Source organism: Phymastichus coffea, unplaced genomic scaffold (assembly GCF_024137745.1).
Source record: "Phymastichus coffea isolate CEN01 unplaced genomic scaffold, Cenicafe_Pcof_1.1 PCOF00059, whole genome shotgun sequence".
Lineage (NCBI taxonomy): Eukaryota > Metazoa > Arthropoda > Insecta > Hymenoptera > Eulophidae > Phymastichus > Phymastichus coffea.
Genome location: NW_026706870.1, coordinates 615,179 through 635,522, shown reverse-complemented (window position 1 = coordinate 635,522; position 20,344 = coordinate 615,179). Strand labels below are relative to the sequence as shown.

The window sequence follows — 20,344 nt, the reverse complement described above, 5'->3', positions numbered from 1 at the left end:
CGCGCGTAGAGGAGAATCCCGTTTTACAGGTTGGACGAGAAATTATAATCTATCGTATATACACCATCGATGCATTTCTATTTTCTTTATCGAAAAATATGCGCGTTATGCGCCACACGGTATACGTAGCAAGCCAGCGTTTAACGCTACAATTTTTCACACTGGAATTGAGAAAAGCCGTTGATTCGTTGTCGTGGCGAATCCGTCGAATATGTTATCGTAATCGTCAAACGAAGAATATTATCGCACGGAAGAGTACGCGCCACTTTCATAATACCGGCCAATCGAGTTCGGAAAAGCTCTCTTTTTCTTATCGTTCAATAAATAAAAGACGCGCTATCGGTGTGATAATAACGCGCGTGTGCACGTGTGCGTCCGTCTCTTTATTTTTAGTTGCACGCGCGACCTTCGTATATACTCATCTCGTGATACAACATTCCTTGTGTGTATGTTTGCAGCGCGTACAAGATGAATGGAAAATCGCACGCCAAGTCATTTCCCTTACAAAACAATTATATATGACGCTCTCTCTGTGACGCACCGCATCTGCTGACCCATCGCTGTCGCCGTATAATGCTTAAAAACAGTGTTTTGAAATTAAATGGATGCTCTCGCTCTTACATTATTTATGCGAATTTTCATGCGAGCGAAAGAATGCTGAAGTGATATTTCCTGGTGCAATCTTGATTCAAATACCAAATAAATGTCAACCAAGTTTCACGGTATTTGTGACTTGGCAACAGTCGGAAAATGTTATCTTTGAACGTATATTTGGTTACGCTTTTTTTCTTACCGCGGTCGAAAGCAAAAATCCACTCGAACGGTTTGATTCATAAATGGAAAATTATATAACTCAATTTCAATCTCACTAGTATGTATATATCTATGTATGTGTGTGTAAGTGTGTGCGCGTGTGTAAAGTGTGTATATATTTGAGCATAAAATAAGATTTATTATAATTAAAAAATCCGTTGTTAAAACTTAAAAGTATGTGCATATGAAAAAATAAACTTGCCGTTACTATCCAGCTGGAGCATCGTCGGCATTTACGGTTAGCCAATAGCATCGTAGATCGAGAATCACGTAGATATATTTACAACTTGACAGTCACAAATAATGAGTAAGCCCGAAGGTCGTTGCCACCGCTTAACTTATTATACACAGATCGATATACTCTTCATTCATAACGTGACATTGACAACGTTAGTTACATATATTAGTGTTGCGGCCACACCCACAACGAATGTCAGTGCACCTCTTGAAAACTTTATTCCATGCAAAAAGTCACGTAGAGCACCTTTTCCACATTATAAAAATCGAAGAAACAGACATTAGCACGAATGCAATTCAAGCGTTGCTTGCACTGTACAGTTTAAATTTCGCGCCCTTTATGAAAGTACATTATTTTTTCTTTGTTTGATAGTTTTCGTTCTTTATATCTATTAGTCTGTTGTGAGGAATTTACAAGTTCACACTTGTTGATTGAACGTTATTTTCATGTGGCATCTGCGTGAGAAATAATGCGGATGCGTTAAATAATCACAGTTACAATCTCACTGCATATAGGTTATGACAGAGTCACTCACTTTATATTTCCTCATTGTTTTTTATCAAGGTTTAATGTAGCATATTATCTACAATAAATTAACAAAACTGATCCTTATCAAAGAATTATTTTTCACACATTTTTCATAATAAACGCAATCGTAGAAACTGCATTGCATTGTAATTGACGGTCATTATATATATATATATATATATATATATATATATATATATATAACCTTCTCTTTCTTCTCCAACACAAAAGTCGCCGAAGACGCACACACTCTCGCATATTCAATCAATACACGCGTGTGGACGACAGACACGGAGTCGTCGGCAACTTTTATCAAGAAGGGCGCTGCCGCCGCGTGGAAAGAATACAATCAAGCATAAAAAGAACAAAAAAGGATTCAAAGAAAGAAAAAGAAAAAAATAAGCGGTGCTTGCGTGCGAGAGGGGTGAGTTGATGCCAAGTGGCGAGTTGTCAATGAAAATCGATATCTTAGCTAAAGGGCATCAGCCGATTTGGATTGCTGCCCGGTGGGCCGCTGTAATACACACGAAATTTCTCGTTGATATCAGTTGGTGTTCTGTGGCCAACACCTTCTTACCTGTGTGTCTTCTTCGTCCAGAGCACTATCTTTCTCTCTGTCTCTCTCTTTCTCTCTTTCTCTCTCTCCTCTCTCTCTTTCTCTGCTTGGTGACTACTTTTCTGTGTGAGTCATCAAATCCTGCTCTCTTAGTAAGGTTTTGTTGACAGGAGTTTTGTTTATATGCACTCGTTTTGTCCAGTAACTTATGATTTTTGTGCTATTAATTATTTATTTATTTAATTATTTATTTTACACATAAAAATAAAATATCAAACTTAGTGTGATGGACCAAATGTTAAATTATCTCTGTCTCATTAAATAAGTTTTCAATAGAGTGTTAGCATTGATTACGCTATCAAATTGTTTCAGACTTCTGCCTCCACTAAAAAATCCACCATGACAACGGCAGCCAAGCTTTATGGTAAGGACCTCAGTGAGTATGATGATGTGGATGTTGACGAACTCCTAGCACAACTTACTCCAGAGGAAATCAACATTCTTGCAAAAGAAGTTGATCCAGATGTGAGTGTTGAAGTGTACAGATAAGTGAAATGAGAAAGTGCAGAGCAGAATTTATCCAAGTTTATTGATTTTATAGGACAGCTTTATGCCTCCATCTCAGCGCTGTAGTTACGAATGTACGAAGAGTCCAACGGGACCACTCAATCGCAAAAAGTTGATTGAGCACATTAACAAACAAGCATTAGAAACACCTGATATCCCTGAATTGAAACCTTATGTGCCTGGTACAGTTCGAGGGAAAAAGGTTGGTACATTATGTAATATTATTCTTACTAATTTTTTTTTTAATCAGCATTGAGGATTTATTTTTAAAATATTAATAAACTTAATATTAATTTAACTGGCATATAATGACTTTATACAAACTAGTAATATCTAGTATGCATGTTCTTGGTATATTTAAGTTTGACTAGATAGTTTTAATATCTTAGAGACCTATCTTAGGCTCAAAAGTAATGAAACGTCTTTTGAAGCTATTTTCCTCAAGCAACAAAAAATATTTTACCATTGACATATACAGCCGATATGATAAAATTTTTGTAAAAGTTTAATATCTAATTTGAATGCAGATAAGTTAATAAGTACTTTCACTTCTAGTGGGTGCCTCCAGTAAGAGAAAATTTGAAAGAAAAAGAAGCAGACGAACAAATTGCTATTGATCTTGGTGATGAATATGAACAAGCTTTAACAAATGCATCTGAAGATGAAATTATTGATTTAGCAGGTAAGAATTTATAAGTTTTTAAATGTTTGCTATCATCATTAGTCATCAATTTCAAGTTTCAATAACAATATCTCTTATATTAGCTATCCTTGGCTTCCATTCAATGATGAATCAAGATCAATATCATGCATCTCTGCTAAACTCTGGACAACCTCTTGGATTGGGATGGGATGGCATTACAAAAGCTAGTCAGCCAAAAGCTTTCCCTATTGATCCACCTAATGACACGGATGTTGACGATACCATTCGACGAGCTCGGGAAGATGATTCCAATCTGGTTGATCTTAATTGGAATAATATTAAGGTAAAGCAAGAATAATGAATTTAACTTTTCGAATATTATCCATATTGCTTTACAGTAATAATTTCATTTGTAAATACTTTTATGTTTGTGGAGTAAATTTGAAATTGAAAAATATCTATATTACGTTACACGCTAAATGTTTCCAATATACGAAGTGATTGAAACAAATGTCACTGTTAGACATTTTATTATCAGATCATTTGAATATATTTTTTATATAATAGTTTAATTTTAAAAAATGTACCGTGAAACTAATTTAAAAATAACCGGTCATTTTTTTCTTAACTCAAATGGTAACATTTTATATAAATACTTGATAAAATTCAATTAGTTATCTATTTTCAATTTCAATCACATGCAGAAAATTTTTTAACAGAAATATATGTACAACCGCGTAAAATTTGCTTTCACTTTTAATTGCTTAAAGACAAAATGATCTTACACATGAAAATTAATTTGTCATAAAATTTACAGAGTATTTCCGACGAAAAGTTCTTCCAACTATTCGAAGCCTTGGAAAACAATACACACCTCGAGACCCTGAGCTTAACGAACACGGGGCTCACAGACAAGACTGCGCAGAGATTGGCAGAAGCCATAGAAAAGAATTCTACTCTACGAGTTCTTAAGTAATAAGCTACATATTAATTTTTCAGTAAACGCATCTGTGAATGGTCATTATTTTCGTAAATTAGAAAACGATTGTATAAACTTCTAAAAAAATTGTTTTATGAAATTTATATGTTCTAATGTTTTATTGAAATTTAAAAATGAAATTCTTTATGTATCTTTTAATATCACCATAAAATTCTTATGAAATATTTAACGCAATAAATGATTTCAGTGTCGAAACAAATTTTATAAGCCCGCCTGTGATAGTGAAGCTCGTCCGAGCCCTTCTCAACACAAAATCCATTGAAGAGTTTAGATGTTCGAACCAGGTTTGCTATTGAATTTATCGCAATTATACTCTCGTTTAATTGAGGATAAGTGGCTAATATATTTCTATTTATTGCAGAGGTCTCAAGTATTGGGAAACAAAATCGAAATGGAAATAACGCAATTAGTGGAGCAGAATCCCTCGTTGCTGCGACTTGGTTTACACTTGGAATTCAATGATGCAAGACATCGAGTGGCAGCGCATCTTCAGCGAAATATCGATAGGAGTGAGTAGTTCAATTTTTTTCTTTTAATCTCAGAATATAAAATTATTTCACATAGAGGCCAAGCTGGTAAATCTGCCGCTGATCTTTATTTTCAGCCTCTTAACTGCCGTTCATCCATGATTCCAGACGATCGATCCGAATTCTTTATTTTTATTATTAGTTAAGCAATTTTAAAAATTCATTTTTTTCTCATCTCCCTTTATAGATGGGAGCAACTGCATGGCCGAACACGAGGATTACGCAACGAAATGCTTCAAAGTTCACTCAAACTCTTATTAATCGCTTCGATATAGTCTCACTTTAGCGCTTTATCATCTTGCCAAACCAAAAAAATCCATTTATTGACGATCTATAGGTAACTATGACATGATCCCCGAACCTCAAATACTCGAGTGTTTCGCGATCCCTCTTTTTCAAGGTCCTCGCAACCGAGTTTTTAACAGCTGAATTGGAGTGTTCCAAATTATCCTTGTATCAATTACTAAAGTTACAAATATTCAACTGATGTTGTTATCTTTTTCAGTAAAGCGAAAGAAAAACCGAGACGTTAGCGTTAATTATACCGGTAATTTGAATTTAACTTTGTGTCAAGGAGGAATTATATTCCCCTTGATCGCGAGTTTTTTGAATTGAACCCCTTTTTTAGATTTCACGCTTTGATCGCTTACAAGCTTCGTCCCTACAAATGTTCATGATATTCATCCTCGACAATAGACACAACACAAAACGAAAAGACTGACTTGGTTTGTTTTTGACGATAGTTATTCGATTGGCGCGCCTCCTAAAGATGCAGGAGGAACAGCAAACAACGCTGAGCGCTAATGCCGGTGGTTTCGTCGACATGCCCGCGATCCCAACTCCCAAGGCTCAAGCCGCATCTTAAAAACTTGAGTTTTTTTCTTTCTCTTCTCCCTTATGTTTCCGTGAGTAGCCGCGATATAAGTATCTCGTTTCTTAAAAATTGGAAATGTCTCGAGTATCGTCGAATTTGGTGTAACTATAGCCTATTATTTTCAAATGTTGTTCTCGTCCGACATTTTTTATCTTCGTTGACGTTGTTCTAAATCAGTGTAGGCAAAGTAACAAGAAACTTTTTTGACGTTAACAAATTTTTTAATCTCCTCAAAAAACATAAACAGCAAACAATGCTGTGGTCAATGCTGTGGCCCGACATGTATCTGTGCTGACTACAGCGTTGTTGGCTGTTTATTTTTTCTGAGGAAATTAACAAATCTGTTAACAAAACGTCAACAAGGTTTTTCTTTCTCTCTTTGCCCACACTGAACGAGAACAGTGTTAACGAAGAATTTTAGCCGACAATATCTCGAGACTTTTCTAAATAAATGTTTTACCTGGTCGCTTAACAAATGTACAAAAGTCAATGCAACGTATTTTGTCGTATAAATTTATTGTTTTTAACTGTTTAGTTTCAATGTTAGACCGTGAACGTTTTTGAATGTTTGAATGTCAAATGTCGCTGTTGTACAACAGTGTTATTATTATTTGTCCGAAAATTATTTAAATAAATTTTGAGAAATAAAAGAAGGAGTAACGTTTACCGAAAAAGACGTGTAGATACTGATGCTTTCCTAAGCCCCACTGGTCCCCCCACAAATGTCTCAGCTTGTCATCTTTCCACGATAAACACTAATAATTTTATATCTGTCCTGTGTGTATTCGCTTCAGTAACACACTATTCATATGATATAAACGACAAACAGAACAAGAAGCATTCCACGTATCTGTCACAACATGTGAAATATATATATATATATTTCTCCATTTCAGCTCTTCTATGAACGCGAAAGAATCTCAAAGCTACTATACGTCGCTTTGTATTTGCCTCTTGATATACGGGAAAAAAGTGCAAAAGTTTTGAGATTGTCTCGCGCATGACATAGCTTATACACTGAAAGATCTACAATGGGGGAAAATTAGTAAAATAGACATGGTTAGACTCACGACACTATGTATTTTTATTCTTTCCCAACAGTACGGAAAGACCTAACGTTGCGACTGCAGTTCCGATTCTTTAACATGAACCACAGGAAACCCGCCCTCATTAAGTGAAAGGTATATATACCTAAAGAGGATAAAGGCCTCGTCGAATATCTCGTTATAACCGAGTGAAATTTTCTCGCCAGTAATGCTTTCCTCTGGAATGGCGAGGCGAGCGGCTTTTACGTCTGCTTGGCTGTGCGCGCCAAAGCAGCGGCTCGCCCTCTGCCAAAACCTCCTCTTCGCTTTTGCGTGGATCTTATTATTGCCGAACGCAATCAGTCTTGCTGCTGCTTTCAATTTGCCGTCTTTATTGTTTACGCGCGCGAGCTTTTCACGTTTGGCGCTGCCGCTGCCGCCGCCGCCGCCGCCACTAACAATCAGCACACCGCGGCGAGACTCTCGCCTCTAATCTACTTCTCGAACGGACTCGCGAGCTTCTTGCCTCCTGCTCTGCGCCACGCGTTTCCACTGCTCCGCGCAGCGTGTTTGCGCCCGATGCGCAATTAGGCGACCAGCGAAAAGTCTTCGTTGTGGGATTATTGACGCGCGCGACAGAGAAACTTGTCGATTCCATTAAAAGATCAAACGAACGAGGGAGCGAAGGAAATAAAGAGGAAACGTGGAAAAAAAAAACGTGACAAGACTTAAACGCCGTTGACTTTCAAATTCGCTAATGGCCGGCAAATAAATTCGTGGAAATGAAATTTGCAACTTTTAACGAGCTCTTTTGACGGTTGCAAAGGTAAATAATGCAATCTCTCTGCCTCTTGTTAGCCACACTCGTCACGTGAACGTTGTTGTTGACTTTTTTTTGCCACGGAAGACTCGGTATACTATATATTTTTTTTTCAACTGTCACCAACGTTTCGCTTTCTGCTTACCAAATAGGGATGCGCGAACTCATTTTTTCTCTCTCGAATAGAACGCGCATTCGGAGTTTTATTTCGTCTGGATTAATCCTACGGCAATGCAATTTTAATTTCGCTTCCTTGTGTGAGAGTATCGACGAGTGAAATACCAATCAGCAGTTGGCAACAAAAAAAAAAGCGGAATGAATATTCGCATGCGAGAGTGTATCGTCTGAGAGGATCCTGTGTTTGAATTTTTTTTAGTGTGCAGTACGACGTTTTGATGCCTGCGCTTGACATGTATATGCATTTCTCCTACGACTAACAACACACACGCACACAAAGCCCATAACGAATCCATGAATCCATTACTACGTATGCTTCCCTTATTTTTCTCTTTTACAGTATGACAAGAAAGAAGTGTCGACTCGTCGAACTGTAAACGAACTAATAATCCCTTTGATGCGAGTGTGACGACTAACAGCAACTCGAGTGTGCCTATCTTCCTCTTTTGTTTCTAATGTGTCTTTGTGATCAGCAGCGTAGCGCATAGCTCTCTCGACGTGTATGTGCGAGCGGAAAAAAAAGAAGCTTCCATTGGTCTCTCTCTTGCAATTTTATACCACGGCAGCCGGATTAAGTCGAGTTTTCTCTTGGCTCTTCCGTTGCCTTTGTTCCTACATCGGTTCGACTCTTTTTTTTGTGTTTTTTGCTTTTTACGTGCCGTCGGCTCTTATTATATACGCGGCTTCTTCTTCCGCGATTCTCTTTTGACTCTTGTCAATGGAAATGTATAGGGCAAGCCGACGGATCCTTTCTGCTTTTCATTATTAATTGTTGAATCGGTATTTCTTTTAATTCTTTGATTTACGAATTCATAAAAATTAATGAATTTCAAAGCACGTCGAGAAGCTAAAATAATTGCTTCGTCGAAACGCGACATTCGACGAAGCAATCGGTCAAAAGCAATTTCAGGGTGTAATCTCTGGTGAAAAAGAACATCACTGAAATGCTTTTATGACAGGTGGCAATTAACAGCAGAGAGCGCGTATGAAATGCTAAGTGGTATTATTAACATGTGTTTTGGGGTGTCTGTTGCAGTACGGCAGTCCCGGCTCGGGGTGGCAGCATCCTAATTGCAATTGTGGCCCGTCTCTGCCTCGCCTAGGTGTATTTGTAAAACGTACGGAGAGGATGAAAAAAACAAACAGACGACCTATAAAAAATAAAGAAAAAACAAGAACTTCATTACTCTAGACACTCCTAATGCACCGCTGTATATACTCAAAGTCTTAGGCACACATAAACATATATATACATATATATACACATATATGTATGTATGTATATATAGATATATACACATACACACAAGAAGAGGAAAGACAAAAAAATAACAAAAGGAATTAGAAAAAAAACTTAAAAAAAAACAAATAACGAAATAATGATATATACATGATTGTATCAGCCTACTACTATGATCATCATTAACTTTTATCTTATTTAACGATTATACGGCAATTTACGCGCGCGCTTTGCATCGATCGAACGCTATAGTATATATTTTGCGAGAGGATGTATTATGCTCACATATATGTAGAGTCAAAGCTGCCTTCTTTGCGTATACACGACGACAGTAATAAGACTTGATTGCGATGTAATCCACCTGATCGTCGTTAGATTTTTTTAGAATACTCGAATGACATCGATGTGCAATTTTAAAATGCGTTTTATTCTTTGAATGAAGCAATGATTTCAAAAAACTGCACGTTCTGATTGAAATTTTAAATTTAGCACGAGATGGTAACATTTTAAGAAGCACATAAATGAACTATTATAATGTCGAACAGTCGATAGGATTCATCTTTGACTCGAATCAACGAAATTCACAAACATAAAGAGAACTGTATGGCATCGAGAAAGAGAGCTAGTCAATAACTTGTGTATTGTCAAAAAAAAATGTGGAAGCACTGCTCCGTCCTTGAGTGTCTATCAATTGTGTATTGTGTGCATTCTCCCGTTGTGTCTGCGTATCGTCGATCGTCAAGGAGCTTGCGATGTATTCGTCGATTTAAAGAATAGCAAAACAAAAACAATTTTTTTTCCATGTCTGTACATTTTGCATATCTGTTAATTTTTTTTCTTTCTTGGAATTTACTTTCGGTAGCGACGTCAAGGAAGAAATGAGAAAAATTAAAAAAAAAAAGGAAGTAATTAATTGTCGTATAATATTAATCAGGCTACTCTACTCAAGCTACATGTGCACAAGAAAAAAAAAATTGTTAAGTCGCTGACGCTCTGAATGTAAAGTTGAAAGTTGATCAAATTATTGTAAAAAACAATCGCCATTACTAATATTAGCTTATACGATTATTAATTTTAATTACGGATATAAGTGCATGCTTGTAACTTGCGTTTCTTGATTTTATATAAGTCGAAGTACTGTAATATGTTACGTTATTATTTTTATTGTAATTGTATGATAATTATTACTATTATAATTATAATTATTCAATGCGAATAAGAATTGTCTATACGTCTTTACTTTACATATTGCGTGAAGATTATTATTATAATTTCATGATGAGGAGAACATTTTATAACACTTTTGTCGCAGAATAAACGTATACGTTGTCTATGTCCCGTAGATTATTTGTCGTTCATTTCTCTTTTTATCCACACGCTGACAAATACTTCTTTTGTCTCCTAAGCAATAGCACATCACTTCATTCATAATTTTGCAGAAAAAAGAAAAGAAAAAAATTATGACTAACCAAAGCTATTGTATAAATTATTAGACTTCACTGTATGTATGATTTCGTCAAAGTTTCTCAAATATATAGAAAAAAATCAAATAATTAATTCTTATTTTATTGTCATGCCGCCCTACTATCTCACATCTGATCCCGTTTCAAAATAATTTTGAGTCCCATTGAAGGGTAAGAATATGGTAAATACAAAGAAATATTTTAAATTAAGTTAAATGTAAAATATCGATTAATATTTATATACGCCGACATTACTGAGGATGACGTTTATTTAGTATTATGCATTACAAGTAATTTAATAGGCTTCATTACAATTTATTCCTTTGACCGTGTGTAATATGAAAGTTTTGTTAAATTACTCATTTATCTTTCGAATAAAATGATCTGGTACAATAATTGATAAAAATATAATATTGAGCTTCATTCTCTCGCTATGTAATAAGTAAAATCAAAACGAACTATACGGAAACAGCTATAAAGAACAATATGAATTAAAAGCCGTCGCTAAGCAATATTCATAAACTCTAGGAAGCAACGAGGCTTTGAACACTTAATACGCGAGAGCCTCTCGCTCGCTGGTAGTAAAATCCTTTAAATTCTAAATCCTACCTCGCGAACCGTGAAAAAAGAAATACTCTCCGCGTAGGTCAGGAGAAAAAAAGCGAAGGTATATCGGAGGCTAATGAAAGGGAATTAAACAAAAGATATCGGCGCGACACAAAAAAAAAGAAAAATCCTTTTCAAGAATATGTGCGAGGTTTTGCTAATGGAAGGGAAAGGTTCGCCTGATAAATGTTTGTCTTTGATAACCGCAGGAAGTAATGCAATTTCGCCTGGCGGAGAATATAATTACTTGAAATGTCGGCGCGTCCATTGGCAATAACGAAATAAAGCGCTTCTTTGTGAAATAATATTCTGCGACAAAAGAGAACTCGTGATTAATTGCGTTTAGTCGGTTTCGCTATGAAAAAAAACTTATGTAAGCACACGTCACTGGTTGAAAAATCTCTTTCAACGAAGTTATTTCTTTTTTTTTTTTTTTCAACGGATAAGTAAATATTTTATACAAGAAAAGGCACTTTTTTTCATTGAAAATAAGCATCGTTATCGGAGTTACGTTTCTTTATGATGAATGTCGCCGCAGTGTCGCGTTGATTGAAATTCAATACATGAATGTAAGGATACTTTCGATATTTCATAAAGCAAAAATCGAACTGTTGTTAAGAAAGGAACAAAGAATGTTGATCATAAATAATGAAACCCTGAATATATTGTCAATGAAGTCTACAACGTCACCATTTTTTTTTAAATTTACTATTTTTATTATAATCTTGAAGTTAAAAACAATGAATTAAAGGCACTATTAAACTTGTCAATCTTTTCGTTCGTAACTTTATTTAAGTTTACAACACGGAATAATTTTAGTTCTATTACAACAGTATTTTTTTCTATTATTGTGTTCTGTCAATAGGCCGTATGGTGAGAATGAAACGACTTTTACGCAACTACACCGTTGAATATACCATCCCCTCAGTGAAAATTGACATGTTCTTGAACTGCAGTTTATCAAGCTAATTTTTTTATTTAAAAGTTTGTCAAATAACGATTGGGATAAATTGATGATTTATTCAATTCGTTGTGTTCATATACACATTGCCTTACTTTATATATATCTCAAAACATACCTGTACGTTATTACTATTTCTTTACCAATGCACTGATATATTTCAAGCACTCTCGAAATATGACTTTACCCATTATCTAATTTATTCTTATCTGAACACTACAAAAACTTTTTTTAAATTGCAGTATGTTTAAATAAAATATTTTTAATTTAAAAATATATTTTATTATTTTAAGAAAGGAATATCCTTCATTTAAAAAAAAAATTGTTTTCTCATCTATTTATTATCACATTCCCTTGTCAGGTATTAGCGACGTCTATGTACGCGTAAAATATTTTCCGTTAATATACATAATATATAAAATAGTTTTACATGAATTGCTCATACTTAATTACATACATTTGATAATAATGTGACTATAATTGGTTTCAAAATTTAATTAAATTTACATATTGGATCATATTGTAGCACTTTGTATTTCTTTAAAAGCTACTATTCATCTAAAGGAATATTATTCACGATCTTTTCAGTAGCGAAGTTTAATTCACTTTATATCGCGACAATAATAATTTCTCAAATGTTGCAAGTCATCGTGTTTCAACGTCAGTAGGTGCGTTATCGCGTGAATCATGAGCTTTGTTGTTGGAGCACGAAACTTTCGTCGCCCAGTGCTGCTGCTCACCTGACGCAAGAAGACCGTAGACGATTGCACCGACGATGTAAAAGCCGCTGGCTATAAGGAAGACAATTCGCCACTCGTCGGCCGTCTAAGGGGCAAACGCAGAAAAAAACAAGTTTCACAGCAGGGTTTAGTCGTCGACGCTGACGAGCCCTAAGTGATTTCGAGGAAGAAAGCCGCTGCTTTCGGAGTGCAAGCTTCTCGGAGACCGAATATTACCTTATCTCTGACAAGATGCCCAGTGAGTACGGGACTGATGATGCCGGGTAGAGTGGCCACGGTATTTCCAATGCCAAATAGAACGCTTGCGTGTCTCGGCGCAATGTCGAGGTAGTTGACACTGCCAAGGCAAGTCTAATGAGTGGAGTATACGTTGTGAAGCTGACGCGAGTTCGCGCGTGGACGTCGCGCCGCTACACTCACCAGAAACCGGACCACGCGAAGCCGCCGAGTCCAATGGCCAACGTGATACAGCTGACCGCCACCTCGGCTTTTAGGACGCAAGCCGTGCACGTCATGAAAATCGCTTGGCACACGAATGCCAAACACGTGAAGCTCTTGCGCACTTGGGTTGTGCCGAGAATTTCGCGCGCGCGCAGGCAGTCGGCTAACTGACCGGATATCACAAGCATCGTTGCCATCGCGAAGTAGGGCAGTGCCGACAAAAAGCCAGCTTTCTCGAGATCGAAGTCCAGTGCGTCTGTAAAGGCAAGTGCCGTGTTATTGAAAAAGACAAGATAGAACGACTCGAGCTGAACGATGACTCGCCATTCATGAATGTGGGCAACTGAGTTATCATTGTATAGAAGCCCCAGTTCTCACTGCAATGAGCAGTTATGATTGCCCAGACAGCCGGCGACGATAACATCGCTTTCCACGGATGTGAAATTTTCTGTATCACACGGGCCTTGTAAAGTATTTTATTTTTGAGCGTCGTATGAAAAAAGTACCCTTATTCGACATCAATCTTCAATGTTTAAACAGCGCCGTCCCCAAAATTTAATAGTGAACGCTCTCAATTTATCGAATTTATCGTTTAATGTAATCGCGTATCCACCCAAAAATTATTGGATGAATTACTGCACGTACTTATGGCACGTTTTTTTCTGCTCGTATTAGTGCTCATATTGATAAATAGAAAAAGAGGTAACTTTTGCAAACAAGAAGAGATAACGTTGCTTTGGATTCAAATTGAAAATACATGAGCTTCATCTTTTGTTTCATATTTCGACATTGTTGAATTCGCAAAACACACAAATACCCCTTCAATGCGTCGATTTTGTAGCTCCACTGACTATGAGCTTTTACACTGTGCTACAATTTTTAAAGCTCTGCTAGAATCAAGTTTTCAATCAGAAGATGAACCAAAATGTCCTTTCCAACGTATTTTGATTGGTAGGATTTAAATTTGAAGCCGGATTAACATCTTTTTTTTTATTATTATTTAATATTTTATTTTATTTTCTTTATAATTCCGAAGAATCGTGAAAAATCATTTTCTCGGTTATATCGATTTTAGCACTTAACTATATGAGAACGTAATCCAAATTGCTGCTAACAATATAAAGATTTTATAAAACTATAACAAATAATGGTACTTTTTTCATGGGATTGCTCATACGTATTATTCGAATCTCTAAACTCACGTTGTCGTCTACAGAACCAAGACTATCTTTGATGTATTTCAACTCAGCATCGCTGATACTATTGTCATCCTCGGGACGATCACTTACCACATAACACCAACAGACATACCAAATTAGACCCATTACGCCGAACACGTAAAAAAGACTCGACCAACCAAGTCGCTCGGCCATTATACTACAGATTGGCATAGCCAATACTGTACCGACGAAACTACCAGCGTACGCCAAGGTAGTCAGTCGTGAACGCTCAAGGGGTGGCGCCCAATTGGCCATTATTGCATTTATGGCTGGATAGGTCACTCCCTGAAAATTTCGATCGTTATTGTATCAGTTGGAGTTGATGCGAATGCCCATTGAGAATATTCACACTAATGCAGTGTTTGTTTATTAAAGTGCTTTCGGTAGATAATTTAGATAGACGAATGAATCAATGCTCAGTTGTCACTGGCAAATACATTATCATACACCGCCCGCACGTTACCTCGCGATTGGGGAAGTTCAATTCCGATATTATTTTCGACGATTGACCAGCGATGGCACCAAGTGGGATTTTTCTTTCTGGCAAGTTGCGGCGGCACAACTTGTCAAAATAAGCGTTTGGCCCAACCGCGTTCCGTGTCATCGAGGCTCAATCGTCGAAAATAATTCGGGTCTCGAACTTCTCGGCTCGCGAGTTAATGCCCGGCCAGTGTGCACATACTTCAACCTTGTTGAGTCTGTTCCACATCCTGGTTGACTACATATGCAGCTGGAGTACCTAGCATAGAAACAAACGCTTCTGTGTGTAACGTTTGCGATTTATTTGCGATGAAACCTGGGTTACCAGCAAACAGATATTCGAAAATTAAAAAAATAGCACAGACAATTCATTTGATCACGCGGGCATGTATTTTCATGTATATCAATTTAATCATCAATCTATACATTGGAAAGAGAATTGACGATCGATACGCAAATGAAAAATTACCTCGAATAGTCCTTCGATCACCCTGATAACGAGAAGCAAGTGAATGCTGAGCCGCGTCGCCGGTGGAGTGATACATGTGAAGAGCGCGGTGACAGCGATACCCAGGCCAAACACTCGTTTGCCACCGATACGGGCGGCAAGCCAACCGCCGACCAATGGTGTCGCTATGTAGCCGTAGAAAAATGAGCTCAACACGTAGCCTTGTAAGCGGGTGTCCCAATCAAATTCTCGGATCTACTTTAAAAGACGGATTTGAGTTTTCGTCGATACAATTGCGTTTATTATTCTTTTCCTTCGTGTGCGAAATAACCGAATTGAAAATCTTTAACAATAATGACCTACATTTGCACATGGTCTTAGTCAGTGCGATTAAAGGTCCGAATATTTCATAAAACAAGTTTAATTCAAACAAAAATCGAGTGTTCTCTGCAAATCAGATACACGTAATTAATACTGTCGTGCATATAGTATTCACAGGGAAATCACTCGAGCTACTTTAATTCTATTTTGCATGTCTACCATGCGTAAATATGCTAGTAATTGAGCTCATTTCACTTAAGTTATTTATTATATTTTATGGAAATTGGAATAATCAAAATTTTAATATAATCACAAAACAGATTATGTATTGATAAAATCTAATCTCCAGTCATTTTGATTTCTTGGAAAGACCGTCTAGCATTGCTGCAGTGTCATTGTTCGGTCATGCGATCATTATATACACTTTTCCTGTTAAAAGAATATGCTCCAAAAGAAATTCTTGAATTTAATATATGCATGATTTCATTTATTTTTAATTTAGATACTTTTTACAGCGAAACAAAAATTGCTATTCTTAAGTTTGAGATGTTTTTTTAATTAGTCTTTAACTACTTACGTAAGTGATATTTCCATATACATCAGTAACAGTCTGTTTTTCGGTCATTTTCACAATAGCAATACTCAAATTTACACGAAGTACATATATCATGAGAAAACCAAAAAATGCTAAAAAGGACACCATGTATCTCCTTGTATTCCAAAACATCCACGTAGCTGTCTGCATTTTGTTTCTTATTTAAATATACTATTGAATTTCATTTGACATTAGTTTACTCGTTCAAACACAAATTTTCCTCGAAATCTAATTGCTAACTGATACTCTCCGCCTAGTCTGCAGCCAGAAGTTACATATCAGTCAATATTTTCCAGGTAACCAATCGCAGTACGTTCAATTGTTGGGCAATTTTTTGCACGAATGTCCTGAGAAATAGCACACGCAACAACGAAAATCGCGCGACTGCTCGAAATCAACGTGAGGAGAAATGAAAATATTCCGGGCGGCTTATCGTAAGTCGCATGTTAAAGCTCAGCAAGAGTTGATCATGAGCAAATTAATCTGCATGGTAAATACAGTTGGATCAACAACGTCGCGCGATTAGAGTGTAGCGTTATGGAATTTGGATTATTACCAGTTTATAGCGACATATCTCAACGCTTTTTTTTAAGCTCAAGGTTACTTTGACATTGCATTCAATTGTACGCAAAGGGTAGAATTAAAAATTAAAATAATCAAACAATTTTTAATTTAATTTAATTAACAATTAATTTAATTTGCAACTATATTTTGAAATAATCAATACGAAATACTCAAAAAGACATTTTAATATATATTTACTGAAATACAGTTGTGATTTCAAAAGTGCACAATCGTGTAGTCGCAGCTGATTCTACTTAAAGGTAACGCATCCTTTAACTAACCTAGGAGCGTCGCCTCCCCTGTTACTGAACTTACCGTTGACTAATTAGTCTGCAGTCAGACTTTACATATCAGATGCAATTGAATATTTTCCAGGTAGCCAATCGCAGTACGTTCAATTGTTAATTATATTTTGGAATTATAAAAGTATACACCGTTAACTTATGCCTCCGTTGCATTCCGAACCACGAGAGTTGCAGTTTAACACATACATTTTTCTTTAAAGCAATTGGTACAAGTAATATAGTATACTGTTAATTTTTTTATTTTTATTCTATTATTTGCAAAGACCATTATAAAAATAACAAAGCAGTACTTTTCAAACATACTGTGATATTATACAATAACGATATTTTGTGATATTTTGTGTATGCTAAACGAACATGCAGTTATCCTCTAAGTGAAATTGGAAATATAAGGCGGTATAATACCAGAGCAATTAGCTCTGTCTGGCCAATCACAGACATTCAATTCTGCATTGAAGTGTAGCCTCTTGGGACATGAGATAACGATGGCACGGCCGTTGCTACACTCGCAGAATTTATCACAACGTATATTGGGCAAATAGATGGAATATCTTAGTGAGTCATGGGACGAGCACTCACCAATGCAGGTATTTGGATTTTGCGATGCTGGAGTTGTCGATCCTTCAGTTGAGTTTTGTGGCGTAGAACTTGTAGAAGGAGCAGTTATATTTTCTGATTCGGAAGTAATTGAGGTAATGTTTCGTAGGGAAGACTCGGTACCAGTTTCTGGTTTCGAAGTTGTTGAAACAACAGTTGATGATGAAGTTTCAGTTTCGTTTTCCGGTTCATTTTCTTCTTCTGTCGTTGAATTAATCGTAGTTCGTTCTGATGATTCATTCTCTTCTTTCAATTGCATCGTTGTCGAAACATCACCAGATTCTTCTGATTCTGAGGTAGCTGGAGACAAGGATTCTCGTTCTGATTCTGAAAGAATTGGAGTAGAGGATTTTTCTTTTGTCTCGGTTGGTGTTGAAGATGACGATTCTTCTTCAGGATCAAAAGGAACTGACGATGAAATCTTTTCTTTTGAATTTGAAGGAGCTGAAGATGAGGACTCTTCTTCTGGTCTTGATGAGGCTGAAGAAGACTCTTCTGGTTTGTCATTTTCTTTATCAGTTTCCTTTGGTTTCGAAGGAGCTGAAGTTGGAAAATCGTTTTCCGGTTTCGAAGAAGCTGGTGAGAAGGATTCTTTTTGTTCTCTCTCTTCTTCGCTCATCTCTATTTTCGAAGAAACGCCATCTAACTGCTTTTCTGAATTTTCTAACTCAAGGGGAATGGCTTCTATTAGACCTACGCGAATGCCATCAAAATTTTTGCTTTCGCCAGATGAGTTATTATTTCCCCCAAGACCAATGCTAATATCTCCTCCATTATCCATTCCTTCACTATCGATGTTAATGTCTTCGTCAGTACCAATTCCAATTAGGCGTGCTCGTTGCGGTCGAGTCTGTGTTTGACTAATCAAGCTGCTTCCAATCAATAAAGCTATCACTATCGCTAGTTTTGCTGAAACGTAACATTCTTATATTTATTTGCGTAGATATGATAAAAAGAAAAGTACTTCATATTACAACATTTATTTGTAAAAAAAATTTTTTTAGTATGTTTAGTTCACAATTTCTTACTTAAAAGTTTGATATTTTATGATGAAGGAATATTCGATAGATTATTAATCATATTTTTTAATTTTTAAAAGTATCGTTAATATTTTATGAATTCAATTAAACATTTTCCAATAATCGAACATTCCACAAATAACAAAATGGTTTAATACCTTCACCATCTAGAACACTTACTCTCCATTCTGATAGTCACAGCAATATCACGTGAAGTGACTTGAAACGACCTATAAACTAGGCTGTTACCGTGCCGCAGAGTCCCTTATAAAGACACTGCATCGTTATCAGGCCACTGGGGGAATTATCGTAGCATTCGCACGAAAGTCGCGCGCACGGGGTTATTTGCACAACATTTAAATGTTTTATCGTAATCCTTTACGAAGAAAGGAATATGGCAATTTTTTTTCTAACTCCAGGGTATTTCTCGTTAATGCTCTTGTGAATTCTAGGAAAATTCTCTATTCATATAAAATGGTTTAAATATATTTTTTTTTTTCATTTTATATGCGAATATTAAAAATGGTTCAATTTTTACAATCCTTTGAGTTGCTGTATATAAAGAAATGTTTTCGCGGATGCCTAATTAAATACATGATTGAAAAGACGTACATTTGATCTGTCATGTAGTATGAACGAATCACAATAATTTTTAGTATACACAGAAAGTAAATTATTTATTCAGAATCATAAGAAATTAATTCAATTTAAAATGAAAATACTACACGTATCGCTTAGTAAAATTAGACCACGCAAAGCAAATCACTCGTCTTATTGAGAAAAAATGTAATTTAAATGAAAATCGAAAAATTCAATGGCAATTCGAATTCATTGTAAATGTCAAATCAACGTGAATTTGCAAACGAGTCGAATTTCAGTGAAGCACACTTGACGAGAAATTCTCAGGAACGACGTCAAGCGGAAAAGGAAAAAAAAAAAGAGCAAGCGTCCGTTATCTGAAGATCAATTTGTACGCGATGAGCGTGAACTTGGTCCGTAACAAGGACACGTGCGAAGTGTTTGCTCACCTATATAATGCACTTTCGTCGTTGGTTTTATGACGCCAATCGAGCAATAATTGCGCAACGACTTGTCAGTCGGCGATAGAGCGGAAAATTAATACACGCCTCACGATTCTTGCTCTGTGGCTTTTCATCTGAAAAGAGGGAGAAAGAAAAAAAAAACAGAGCTTTATCCTTTCTTGTGCAGTGCTATCGCGGGGTACTAAATTCCGTAGAAAATGAGATTTGTAGTCCGGCAGATTAGCGGCCAGACTTTTCTATGGCATATTTCACTACTTACTCCTCTTCTCTCTCTGCTTGCTGTATTTTCCTTATATTTTTTCCGTGTATACTACCCCCACGTCAGCTCTCGGTCATGTTGTATACGGATGGTAGCGAGTGAGCTTGCTTTTATCGCAAATTATGACCTGCTTTTAAAACTAATCTAGTTTTATATACAACTCCCCTTGTTTTCTTTTTGGCTCCTACATATTTTAGCTCTCTATTATGTACAGTGAGGTAGCCTTTCTTTTCGATATTTTTCCGTTGAAGCTTGCAAGGTCACATTGTGAAAA

At 36.3% G+C, this 20,344-nt stretch overlaps 3 protein-coding genes across 11 annotated transcripts in view; 1 reads left to right on the top strand and 2 right to left on the bottom strand.

The window, feature by feature from the left end:
• LOC131666604 (tropomodulin) overlaps window positions 1-10,555 on the top strand; it is a 37,221-nt gene extending 26,666 nt beyond the window's left edge. For 5 of the 8 annotated variants that reach the window (XM_058939420.1, XM_058939425.1, XM_058939423.1 and 2 more), the window contains 8 exons: window positions 2,508-2,660; window positions 2,737-2,904; window positions 3,258-3,384; window positions 3,468-3,688; window positions 4,163-4,317; window positions 4,533-4,629; window positions 4,707-4,854; window positions 5,616-6,816. In XM_058939420.1, coding sequence (XP_058795403.1) covers window positions 2,508-2,660; window positions 2,737-2,904; window positions 3,258-3,384; window positions 3,468-3,688; window positions 4,163-4,317; window positions 4,533-4,629; window positions 4,707-4,854; window positions 5,616-5,737 — 1,191 coding nt within the window. In that variant the 3' untranslated portion in view covers window positions 5,738-6,816. Of the gene's footprint in view, window positions 1-2,507; window positions 2,661-2,736; window positions 2,905-3,257; window positions 3,385-3,467; window positions 3,689-4,162; window positions 4,318-4,532; window positions 4,630-4,706; window positions 4,855-5,377; window positions 5,593-5,615; window positions 6,817-6,847; window positions 6,928-8,804 lie in introns of those variants that run through there. The other 3 variants (XM_058939422.1, XM_058939427.1, XM_058939421.1) reach the window with 3 other exon arrangements.
• A 1,514-nt stretch (window positions 10,556-12,069) lies between these two features.
• LOC131666603 (sialin-like) lies at window positions 12,070-16,829 on the bottom strand. Its single transcript, XM_058939419.1, has 7 exons — window positions 16,266-16,829; window positions 15,389-15,622; window positions 14,422-14,724; window positions 13,544-13,667; window positions 13,199-13,475; window positions 12,995-13,115; window positions 12,070-12,863 (listed from the first exon to the last, which is right to left on the bottom strand). Exons 1-7 carry the CDS (start codon window positions 16,431-16,433, stop codon window positions 12,684-12,686), a joined length of 1,407 nt encoding a protein of 468 aa, XP_058795402.1. The 5' UTR covers window positions 16,434-16,829; the 3' UTR covers window positions 12,070-12,683.
• A 232-nt stretch (window positions 16,830-17,061) lies between these two features.
• On the bottom strand, window positions 17,062-19,071 carry LOC131666606 (uncharacterized). 2 transcript variants are annotated; one of them, XM_058939429.1, is made up of 2 exons: window positions 18,949-19,071; window positions 17,062-18,658 (listed from the first exon to the last, which is right to left on the bottom strand). In XM_058939429.1, exons 1-2 carry the CDS (start codon window positions 18,953-18,955, stop codon window positions 17,523-17,525), a joined length of 1,143 nt encoding a protein of 380 aa, XP_058795412.1. In that variant the 5' UTR covers window positions 18,956-19,071; the 3' UTR covers window positions 17,062-17,522. The 2 variants fall into 2 exon arrangements, with proteins under 2 accessions (XP_058795412.1, XP_058795413.1); XM_058939430.1 differs by having other exon boundaries at window positions 17,064-18,658; window positions 18,927-18,982.
• Between the last annotated feature and the right edge of the window lie 1,273 nt (window positions 19,072-20,344).